A 12410-nucleotide genomic window follows, 5' to 3' on the forward strand; every position below is an offset into this window, starting at 1 on the left:
AAAAAAAAAAAAAAGAATGTCATTGTATTTTGATAGGGATTGCATTGAATCTATATATTGTTTTGGGTAGTATAGACATTTTAACTATATTAATTCTTCATATCCATGAGCACGGTACATGTTTCCATTTATTTGTATCTTCTTTAATTTCTCTCTTCAATGTCTTATAATTTTCTGAGTACAGGTCTTTTACTTCCTTAGTTAAATTTATTCCTAAGTATTTTATTTATTTTTTGATGCAATTGTAAATGGGATTGTTTCATAATTTCTCTTTCTGATACTTTGTTATTGGTATATAAAAATGCAGTAGAATTCTGAATATTAGTTTTTTACCCTGCTACTTTACTAAATTCATTTATCAGTTGTAATAGTTTTTTGGTGGAATCTTTGGGGTTTTCTATCATGTCATCTGCAAATAATGACAATTTTACTTCTTCCTTCCCAATTTGGATTCTTTTTATTTCTTTTTCTTGTCTGATTGCTGTGGCTAGAACTTCCAGTACTATGTAGAATCAAAGTGGTGAAAGTGGGCAGCCTTGTCTTGCTTCTGATCTGAAGGAGAATGCTTTTAGCTTTTCCCCATTGACTATGATGTTAGCTGTGGGTTTATCATATATGGCCTTTATTATGTTGAGATATGATCCCTCTATTCCCACTTTGTTAAGAGTTTTTATCATAAACGGATGCTGGATTTTGTCAAATGCTTTTTCTGCATCTATTGATATGGCCATATGAGTTTTATTTTTCATTTTATTTATGTGATGTATCACATTAATTGATTTGCAGATATTGAACCAACCTTGCATACCAGTAGTAAAACCCACTTGTTTGTATGATCTTTTTAATGTGGTGCCGAATTCAGTTTGCTAATATTTTGTTAAGGATTTCTGCATCTATGTTCATTAGGGATATTGGCCTATAGTTTTCTTTTTTTTTTGTAATATCTTATCTGGTTTGGGGATCAGGGTGTAATGGTGGCCTCATAAAATCACCTTGGGAGCCTTCCCTCTTCCTGGATTTTTTTGGAATAGTTTGAGAAGAATAGGTATTTTTTGAATGTTTTGTAAAATGCACCTGTGAATCCATCTTATCTAGGACTTTTGGGAACTTACTGATTATTGATTCAATTTCATTGGTAGTAATTGGTCTGTTCAGATTTTCTGTTTCTTCTGGATTTGGCCTTGGAAGAATATATGTTTTTAGGAATTTATCCATTTCTTCTAGATTGTCTAATTTGTTGGCATATAGTTGCTCATAGTATTTTCTTAAGATTTTTTTGTATTTCTGTGGTGTCTGTGGTCACTTCTCTTTTGTTTTTTATTTTATTTATTTGGATCCTCTCTTTTTTTTCTTGATGACTCTGGTGAAAGGTTTGTCAATTTTGTTTATCTTTTCAAAAAACCAGCTCTTGGTTTTATTGATATTTTGTATTATTTTTTTTTGGTCTCTACTTCATTTATTTCCACTCCAATCTTTACTATTTCCTTTCTTATATTCACTTTGGGCTTATTTTGCTGTTCTTTTTTCAGTTCCCTTAGGTGTAAAGATAGACTGTTGATTTGAGATTTTTCTTGCTTTTTTAGGTAGGCCTGCATTGCTATGAATTTCCCTCTTAGGACTGCTTTTGCTACATCCCATAGATTTTGGGCAGTTGTGTNGGGGCAGCTGTTCGAACTGCAGGGGAGCTAAAGGACCACCAGAGGTCCAGCTGCTAGTTCTCAATGGAATCATGGGACAGGACTGCGCATATGTGAGCATCTGGAGGGCTCCTAGCAATGCAGCTCACACGTCATGGGGTCCTGTAAACATTTTTGAATGAATGCCTGAGTACATTAGGGAACCATTAAGACACTTGTCACTGCGCTTGGTTATCACACTATTCCTGACACCAGAACTACTTTTATGCTCTCCTAGTCTCCCCCATATTCACTTAAAAGCTTTTTGAGGGGAGGGGTTATGTTAAATATTTTTAAATCTATCAAGGTGCCTTGTTTTCTCATTTATTTAGCAAACTACATGTAAAGCATGGCTTATGTTCTGGGATTTTTAAGTTTCTAGGGAGTTCACAGTTCTAACACATAGATGAAGAAGGTTATAAGTTTCTGCCTTCTTCTCGTTAGTCTGACAGTGAGTCCAAGCACAGTCGGGCTTGGAATCCTGGAGCTAGAGTGGCCTCGTGGAGAGAGTGGGACCACAATGAGTCACTTTCAATTTTGTGTTGACAGAGAAGGGGGTTTGGGAACGGTGGACCACCGCATGTCCTCAGAGACATAAATTTCAAAGAGTTTACTGTTCTTGATGTAGTTCGATTTTTTCACTTTCATGCCATTTTCATTTCGGATGCGTAAAGAAAGTTCTATATGTAGTTGCAAGACAAATTGCTCTTTGAAGGTTGATGTCTGATCCTAAATTCCAAACAATGATTTTCAAGTGATGTTTGGAAATTGAAGCTAGCATTTATTTTTTATAACTTGAAATACTAATTTAGAAAATAAATACACATTTTCTGAGAAAGCACTTAAGCCTGTACACCCTTACAACCATACTTTCATTTTGGAAAAAACTTAGCAAAGAAAGAAAATTCTAGGTCATGATTTGTATTGCTAAATATTATATTTTCATGCAAAGAAATTTGACAGGCCCAGTTGATATTCATCAAGACTCAGATTACTAAATTATTTAACATCTACACACATATCAAAGTATAAATATAAAATTAGTAAATAAAAACTAGGATCTGATGAAGTTCCCACCCTTTGTGTTTCTTGTAAGAACGTTCTAAGATGGACCACAGTCTCACCTGATGCCATTCCAGAATTTCATTTACATTCAGGAAGAATTATGAATTACCTTGACTATCGTCAATGTTCCCTTCTTCTAATATAAAAAATGATTAGTTGATAATGTTAGTGGTATTAGAAGGGGTGTGTGAAGAAGTGAGAACATTGAAAGTCAGCATGACTGTATCTGGTATATTCTGGTATTAGAGTAATATATAAAATATGTCGGTTAATGTAAAAATGTAACTTTGATATTCGTTTTCTAAAGGAAAGCTATTTGGTACTCAAGAGGGGGTGTTTGATTGAACCCCAAATATCTAAAAATTATGAGTAGCAATGCCATGTTTTATGGCCAATAATTTTTTTTTATTGTTTAATTTTTATATTATTAGTTTCAGGTGTATAAAACAACATAATGATTAGACATTTATACTTCTCACAAAGTGATGACACCTCCAGTCTACTACCCCTCTGACATTGTACATAGTTGTTACTATACCATTGACTCTATTCCCTATGCTGTACTTTACATCCTGTGACGANAATTGAAAATGAAAATAAAACTATCATAGTTTCATTTATAAAATTTTTAAAGGATATTATTCACATAATGGTGATTATGTAAAAATATATTTATGACCCGAATAATTTTTAAATTGTTGTGAGGGACAGGATTGGCTCTTCTAGGGGTTGGCAAACTTTTGAGATGGAAGGTACCCAAAGAGCTGCATGTGGTTCGCGAGCCGCAGTTTGTGACTCCTGTGCTTGCCGATTGCCCGGCATCTTGGGTCGTAGCTGTTGGGGTGACAACGAATAGAGTTGCTGTAAACATTCACACGCAGACTTCTGTGTGGACCCAAGTCTCCCTGTCAGGCGGGTAGATGCCTAGTCCTGTGATGCTGGATCATGTGGTAAGACACGTTTAGCTTATAGGAAATTGCCAGAAAGCCTTCCAAAGTGATGAGCATTTGCATTCTTACTAGCAGTGATGAGAACTTCTGCTGCTCTGCGTCCTCCCCAACAGTTGATGCTGTTAGGTTCTTTGATTATAGCCCTTCTTAGAGGTAGGTAGAATCTCATTTCCTCTTTTCACCTCAGTTCATTAATAAAAATTGAACATCTTTTCATTCGCTAATTTACCACCTTCTTTGGTAGAGTGCCTGTTTAGATCTTTGACTCATTTTTAATTGGGTTGTTTTCTTCTTGAGTTTTAAGCATTCTTTGTATATTTTAGATACAAGTCCTTTGTCAGATATGTAATTTTGTCATTTGGCAAAGAAGACGTGGGTAATAAAACACTGAGATGAAGTGAGATGACGAGGAGGGATGAGTCAATTATGACTTTATATTTTCAGCCTGGGTTTCTGAAAAAATGGAGAGTGAGAGAAAAAGGAAAGTTGAGAGTTAAATGACTTTGGAAAGAAGTAGGAAGGAGATGACTCATGTAGTTTTGAGTCAAGATGAACCCTGAGGTGATGGAAGAATTTCCAAGGACTAGAGATCAAACATACATTAAGACTCTTGATTCAGATTTGCAGTGAGCATCATAGATTAATGAAGAGAAAGCAGATGTGAAAAGCAGATAGGAAGCTAGGATAAGAATGGTAGCGTTGCGTCACAAAAGTGATGGAAGGAAACTTAAAGGAGGAATCAAATGTCTACCGCGGGGGAGGACGGAATCAAAGAGCACGGAGTGGGCATTGTCCTCTTGAAGGTCAAGTCAGCCTCAGCTTGCTTCAGCATCCTGGGCCTTTTGTATTGGGGGACTGTGACCTGCTCTCAGTGGAGCTTCCTCTCACTTTACCAACATGAACCACCCATTGGAAAACATAATTTTATGTATTCAATATGAAAACAGGTAAAGGTGCTTTGAAAATCCTATGTATATTAAAGTACAGTTACTAGACTATGAAAATTATTTCAGCGAAACTGACTATATACATAGAATATCAGTGAACACATTAGAAGATTTTTCTTAAATGAGCAGTAGTTAATCACTGGATTTAGTGCCCCTGAGAAAAAGTAGAATTTGTGTTGTAAACAATAAAAGATAAGAATTTATTCATTAAACCTTTTTTTAATACCCAAAATGTATCAGTGCTATATGCTCCTGTTTGGTACTATTATTAGAATTTCATTTACCTTGAATATTAAATCTATGATAACTATTTTCACACGAAGAATAGTGCTTTGTTAGACTTAACCTGCACATTTTAGCCATTTCAAGTGTACAAGTCTGTGGCATTAATTATACTCACAGTGTGTGCAATCATTACTTCATCTACTTCCAATAATATATGCCTTCACCCAAAATAGAAACTCTGTCCCCACTGAGCAATACTTCCCCACTCTGCACCCCCCCACCACAGCCCATGGAAACCCCTAGTCTATTCTATTTCTGTTAATTGGCCTAGCCTAGATACTTCATACGAGAGAAATCATGTAATATTTGTCCTTTGTGTCTGGCTTATTTTACTTCTTTTCAGGGTTCCTTCATGTTGTAGCATGTATCAGAACTTCATTCCTTTTTATGGATGAATAATATTTCATTTTATATATTTACATCTTTGTGTTCTTTTTACATTTATATTTTAAATTAACTGCAGCATAATGTATCATTTTTCTGTATCTTTTATGTATATGAAGATGTCGCATGGGTTAATTTTATTTTCAATTCTTTTACAGGTTTGACAGATGAAAAAGTGAAGGCATATCTTTCTCTTCATCCCCAGGTATTAGATGAATTTGTATCTGAAAGTGTTAGTGCTGAGACGGTAGAAAAATGGCTGAAGAGGAAAAACAACAAACCAGAAGGTAAGATGTCATTCAGATTGACAGTAGATTGTTTTCTAGTTTATAGTGACAAAAACAGGCATTCAATACATGCTAGAAAGTTAAATGTAAAGGAGAGAAACACTAGCCTTTACATTTTATAACAGTTTTATTCCGTCTAAAAAGGTAAGTAGGTTAGAATAAGGGGAAATATATACAAAAGAAACATCCTTCACTAAAAAAAAGTCTTGGCAAACAGTCTTGAAAATTTATTTAGATATGAGCACATTGAAAAAATGCAATATTAGACTTGGTTTTAATGATTGTTATTGATGATAAAATATTCTTTATATTACGAACTATATTTATGTTAGTACATTTTGCAAAAAGAAGGCTTTAAACAGTTTTTATATGTGCTTAGCAGGAAAAAAACTCATCTTTGCATTAAAGTTTTCATTCACATTCATACACTTAAGAAGCAATTCTTTTTATAAAAAAGGAAATGTGGGTTCAAAAGGAATGTGAAATCAAATAAATTTTCTATCAAATTGAATATATATTAATATATGGGATTTGAATATTGTAGTATAATTTTGGTTTTAAATGAATTTATATTTGGCCAAACATTTATTTCTATGAGTATTGTTTTGTGGTGGAAATTAATTTTATATATGATTTCAACAATATGAAGAACTTTTATATTAAAAACAGCAAAAACATATACTATTTTTCTGGAATAATATTTTGCTACAATTTAGTGTAGCAAAATATTTAGTGTTATATTTAAAATTAAAAATGATTATTAAACTGCTGTGCTCTTAGAAGCATGCTACTAGTATATTGCTGAGAACTGATTTTTCCTCACTGTAGTTTTGAAAGTTTCTATAATTTTCTTACTTAATTTTTATGATAAAAAAGAAGTAAACCAAAAAGAGAGCTTTTGGCATTGAAACCCAAGTAGTTTTGAGAGTGCATGCATCTGTGTATATGTGTGCGCATGTATATGTGGATTGAGGAGGGGAGACGGAGAAATAGAAATAAATCAGAGCGACAGGTGTATTCTTCTCAAAACCTCATATCACCCAATATTAAGAACAAATCTGGGTGTGGCATATTTTAGCATGAACACCCTCAGACATTTAAAAACAGTTAGAGAGGTTTGACACTTTTAAAAGTTTGAGTTGTGTTTAAGGTACATCATATAAAGATACAAATTTCAACTTACTATATGATGATAAATAACAATATAGTGGGAGAATATATGATATATGTGAGATATGAAACTGAGTGCAGGTCTTGAGAAATGAAGAATGTCGCATAATGTCCTAGTGATACAGTGATCGTTAACACATTTTTATAAATATTTGAATGTGTCATTTTTATTACCCAAATCCATTTTCTGTATTAGTTAAACAATACTTTAAACTGTTTAATACATATACTCAAGAGTTACATAATTATTAAGAATATTCTGTAATATTAATATTTACTATTTAATATTATACAAGTTAATATAAATATAATATATAAATATATAAATATAAGGTAAGATAATATGTGTTAAAATTTAAAATTAATATTAAAATGAACATTAATATTGATATTACTATCTCAATATTAATAGTGTTAAATAATATTAAGAATGTGTAACTAAGACGATACTCAGCTATGCTGGAAGAAAAACTCGTCCTTATGAGGATGTAATTTCGACAGTGACCCTACCAAGGGCTGGAGACTGTTGTTGAGATTGAGAATGAAGAGGCTGAATGAGATGTCCCCTTGGGCTTCATATCCAGTGGTGGGTACAGGTGGGCGCAGAAGTGACTCCATTGCAGAATCCACCAGTAGCAAACAAGGACGCAGGACGTGTGAGGTAGACATGTGTGAGGGGGAACCTGTCATCCCACCTCTGCAGCCTCTTACCTCCTCTTCTGAGGGCGTTTATGACAAGACTGTCTCTCCTTCCGTCCACAGTATGTTCAGTGAGCTTCTGTAGCACGGCTCTCGCAGACTGTCTAAAACGAGCGTTAGCACTGACGTGGTGTGAATGGTTGAAGAGAGCATTGCCCAGCGTTTTAGAAATGCAGAAATCCAGTTAAATATCATTATTTCATTTATGTACCTATAAGTTGGGACGTGGTCCATTGAAGCAGTTTGTTTCTGTTCCCCCCCACCCTCCCTCCTTTTAATTTTGTGTCCTCCTCAGTTACCCTTACTCCTTCCAAATCGTCTCAGTGAAAATCTCTTGAGGAAGAAAATTTTATGGAGATAATTTTCAGGGAGGGTCTCTGTTTCCATGTGTGGGTTCAGGAACAGAAACTGTGACAGACAGAAGGTCTTGGAGAATAGTTTGTTGACAATGAGACGAGACCATCTATATTAAGTCACTTTGTGTCACTTTAGTAATGGAAATATGCAGTAAGGAAAACTGTTGGAAAAAAATAATTCTTACAGTCCTTTATATATTATAAACAAACACTCAGTAAAGATTTATTTTATTTTTATTTTTAACCACTGATAGACCAGCTTCTTGTGGAAATGACCTACGCTTTAGGCAAATCGTGTAATGGTATATTGTTCTTAGAGAAAGATCATATATGAAAATGCAAAATTTTAAACAAATGAATAAAGGGANCTAGTGAGTGAATTAGTAACTCTTGAGTCATTGAAGTAACACTAGTCAGTAACAATTCCATTAAAGTATAATAAGCTCAGACTGGAGAAAGTACCAAAAACAAGAGGTAGCTTGGCTTTGAGAGGTGAGCTCTTGGGCCTGAACCCTTGTTCCAGCCTTAATCATTGCACTGTGACCGATAGAAAAGTCATCTGATTACTACTCTGCCCTTCTCAGTTTTGTGCTCTGATGATTATAATTCATTTATTCAAGACACATTTATTGACATGTACTCTGTGCCAGATACATAATGCACGGAGGTTTCAATGAGCTAATACATGTCACCGTTATAGCATACTCTCATATGTAGAGACAGCCTTCAGGTGAGGCCGCCTGTGGTTAGCAAATGCTACCAGCTGTTTTATTCTTCTGTCGGGAAGGACGGTGCGTGGCTGGAGTGGAGGTACAAGACAGGTACATGCCCAGGAGGGAGGAGGTGTGTAGAGTTGAATTGGGGGATTCTGAAAGCAAACTCAACTGATTTTAAAATTATTCCCCTTGATTTAAACCTTCATTTGCTTTGGATAAATAAAGAAAAGCTGTGCCTAGAAACATATATGTGCAACCTAGAGTGTAGTTACATGCAGCCTCTTTGAACACACACACACACACACACACACACACAAACACACAAACACAAACACACACACACATAGCAAGAAGATTGCCATTGAGCAACATGACTGTCCAGCTCTGCTTAGTATAACACGAGATATCTTGTTTTGTTTTAACTTGATATATTTTGTTATAAAGGTGCTAAAATGATTCATTTATATTACTATACTTTTAGAAAAAATTCTGACATATTTTGGAGCTGTCTTTTTATACTGAGAGTTTTTAAAGTAAATTAGTACATACACTTAGTGTGTCCTGGGTAGTTGAAGGTGTGATGGCGTCTCAGACTGGGAAGGGTCTAAAGCCCAGTGCACTGTCCTCGCCTGAGCCTCTCAGTTGTAGAGAACACGCTGTCTGCTGAGGTAGCCTGACCCAGTTAGCGAAGCTTTTGTTTCCTGAAAATGGCTGCCTGAACCTGAAGTGTTATCCAACTTCCTAAAATGTTAATTCTGGGTTTGCCCTCTGGGTTCATACATGGAAGAAGTGGAACAGAATCAAAGAAGTCAACCCAGATTCTCATATTAAGTGGTAATAATGTCCGCCAAATTATCTCCACTAAACATGTGGAGTCACTCAACCGCTGCTCATATGATGTGCGTGTTAGCCCCTCACAACCAGGCTGCTCTTTGACAGTTGAACTATCATAGTGCAATATTTAATAGCAGGAAAGGTAGTTTTCTTCTTTTCTTAAAAAATCATGATCTGTCTTTGAGTTGGACTAAGACTCTAAGAAGCTGAAAGTTATTCTTCATACCTATTGTAAACATATAGGAAATTATGGAATTGAGACAATTATTGTGATAAATCAGAAAAAAGATTGTTAGTCATGTATACCTTAGAATTTTAAAATATGCGGTTTCTTCTAATCTAGCTATTAGCTATAGAGAGATAATGGGAATTTAGGGCTTTTTCCCCTTTTTCTGTGATTGGGTGGGAACAGGGAACTTGGTAAGACGCCTAGTTGGGGAGGAAAGAATTCATTTAAGAGCAAGCAGCTCTGGGTTAGGGTAGGTGGGCACTGTGGCCCCGATGGGTTTCAGGGTTCGGGACCCCAAGTTTAAGCAAGAGGGGGGTGGGGCAGTGGGAGGGGTGCTGGGCCCTTGCCATATGTTTTTGAATTTCTTTTAAAAATAAAGAATATAGACACATATTGGGGTTTTTCCCCAAAAATTAAGATGGTAGAATTAATACTTGAAAAACTGTGCTTTTTTTATGTTTCTAACAATAGATTCTTTAGTACTTGTGGTGAATTTAGAAGTGTCCCTCTGAATGAGAAAAGCAATCATTTTTAGCCTTTGATTTGAAAATGATTTTCTAAATTTTTAATGAATATTAAGATAANAGACAGTTTTGTGGCTAAGAGATTTTTAATTTTAATTCCTTTTACAAAATTTCAAAGACTAGTCCCTTCTGTTTGAATACTCTGAATTTCCAGGAAAAGAGAGAGGTATAGAGGGAGAGGGAGACAGAGAGGGATGGAGGGAGAGAGGAAGAGGGTGAGAGAGAGGGAGGGATGGAGAGAGAGAGAGAAAAAGAGAGAGAGAACACACAGCAACCCCTGTGATTGGGCAGGGAGGGGTGGGGCAGGGGAGTGCTTTGTGTATGTTGTGCACATGTGTCTTCATTTGTATCATGAGAGCTACTGTTTTGAGACACGTTTTATGTCTTTCACATGTTATTTTTAATCCACATAGAAGCCCCATGCTAGATATACACTTAGCACTTTATAGCTCAGAAAACTGGTTAGAAAGGCTACCTAAGCTGCCAAGTCATTCTCCCTGTTAGTGGCAGAACTGAGATTTGAAATTGTTGTTGTCTGTGTGTGTGTGTGTGTGTGTGTGTGTGTGTGTGTGTAGATATAAATTTAGTGTATTCTATTGGCACAATCATTTAATTTGGGGGCATAAGTAAAGCACTTCCTAACATATTTTCTATCTCTCTGTCCTAGCCTCTCATGGTTTGCTGGCAATTTCTTTTCGAGCTAAGAACACCCAAACTTGTAGAGAATTTAAAAAAAAATTTATTTGTGCAAACAACACGCCTGGAAGCAAGGTCTCAGCAGACTGAGACGAATGCTGCTCAGGATAGCAGTGCATGACTCCTCTCATGCCTTGGGAATTAAGGCGGGACAGATTACAGGAAGGGGGGTGGGATCACAGGAGAGTTAGGTTTGTGCTGGTTCAGGGTGGCTCAGGTTTATTTCAAAGGCGTGTTAATAGATGCCCAGCAACAAAGGTAGGGGCTGCCTGAAGCAAAGATAAGACTCTTACTAAAGAAGTTTCAGGCCTGGGGCGAGACGAGCCCCGAGGACCTGCCCAGCTAGGAAGTGCTGGCCCATCTCCCTGCATGTGACCTTCTCCAGAACCTCTTTTGGTCCACGCTTGAGCCTTGGCTCCTAGCACACACCGTCCCCCCCTGAACTCTGCTGCGTGCTCTCTTGTGTTCGCCTGTGTGTCTCTCTTCACATGACATTCTTTTTATAAGGACATCAGTCGTACTGGACCACGGCCCACTCAGTCCCGTGGGCCCTGACCTCATCTCAGCTGATTACATCTGCCACGACCCTGCTTTCAAATAAGGTCACGTCCTGAGGTCCTGGGGCCAGGACCCGGATATGTGGATTTGCAGGATGAAGTTAACCTTTCCCATCCCCTAAGTGATTTTTAATTGCTGTAACTTCGTAGGCATTCTGTTTGAGATGGCTACCAAAAGTCCTGAAGTACGCATGCCAAACATTGAAATCAGCATTTGCATCCCCTTCAGCCACGTTTTCTTTGGCACACCTGCAGAAGAGGGAGTGGGCTGCTCTGCTCAGCTCTGGCTCCCCCTCTTTCTCACTTGTTTATGTTCCCCTAAAACCTCCTCGTGTGGAAAAGCTATAGCACTGATCCTTTCAGCAAACGCTGAGAGAAACCAGGATTCCTCAGCCTCCACCCTGTTGGCACTTGCATGGGTCCTTTCTGTGGGGCCTTCCAGGCATTCCAGGATGTCCAGCAGTGTTCCTAGAGGCCAGGACCCACTTCCCTGGGCCCCTCCCCGTTTGTGACTACACAGAATGTCTTCAGACATTGTCAGATATTCTCCTGGGGACAAAGTCACCCCCGGCTGAGAACCACGGACTTAACCTTCCCTGCATGCCAGGTCAGATGCTCAGACATCCAACTATTTGTGACCAACTCCTGTCCTCAAGTGACTCAGGTTAGTGATCCCAGTTACACAACATGGGCTGTGCAGGGCAGCAGGGAGCCGTTTATCAAGGAAACTCAGAGCCAGGTTATGGAGGCCGAGAAGGGAGGCCACCCCCGGGAGTCCAGAGGCCGGATGAAAAGCTCAGCTGCCTTTTCACAAGCATCTTGAAGAAATGTTAGTTGTCATTCTTAATGCTTAGGACTTTTCCTTAATATTCTCTAGATTTTTAATCTTTGTCTGAAATTGTAGTTTTAAAAATATTTATCTGAAAGTTATTTTGAAGATGAGCTAATCTAGTGTTTGTATTTTAATGTAAAATAGTTGGAAAATGGAGACCTTTCCTGTTGATTTAAGGTCAAATTTGTTACTTTTCTTCAGGC

General features: G+C 37.1%; 1 protein-coding gene across 7 annotated transcripts in view; it reads left to right on the forward strand.

Annotated features, from left to right (window-relative positions):
- Positions 1–12410, forward strand: part of PDE10A (phosphodiesterase 10A) — a 546077-nt gene that overhangs the window by 372480 nt on the left and 161187 nt on the right. For 6 of the 7 annotated variants that reach the window (XM_019628183.1, XM_019628184.1, XM_019628187.1 and 3 more), the window contains one exon: positions 5466–5594. In XM_019628183.1, the coding sequence (XP_019483728.1) occupies positions 5466–5594 (129 nt within the window). The remainder of the gene's footprint in view (positions 1–5465; positions 5595–12410) is intronic. The other variant, XM_019628185.1, reaches the window with a different exon arrangement.

The sequence above is a fragment of the Hipposideros armiger genome, unplaced genomic scaffold (assembly GCF_001890085.2).
Source record: "Hipposideros armiger isolate ML-2016 unplaced genomic scaffold, ASM189008v1 scaffold_753, whole genome shotgun sequence".
Taxonomy (NCBI): Eukaryota; Metazoa; Chordata; class Mammalia; order Chiroptera; family Hipposideridae; genus Hipposideros; species Hipposideros armiger.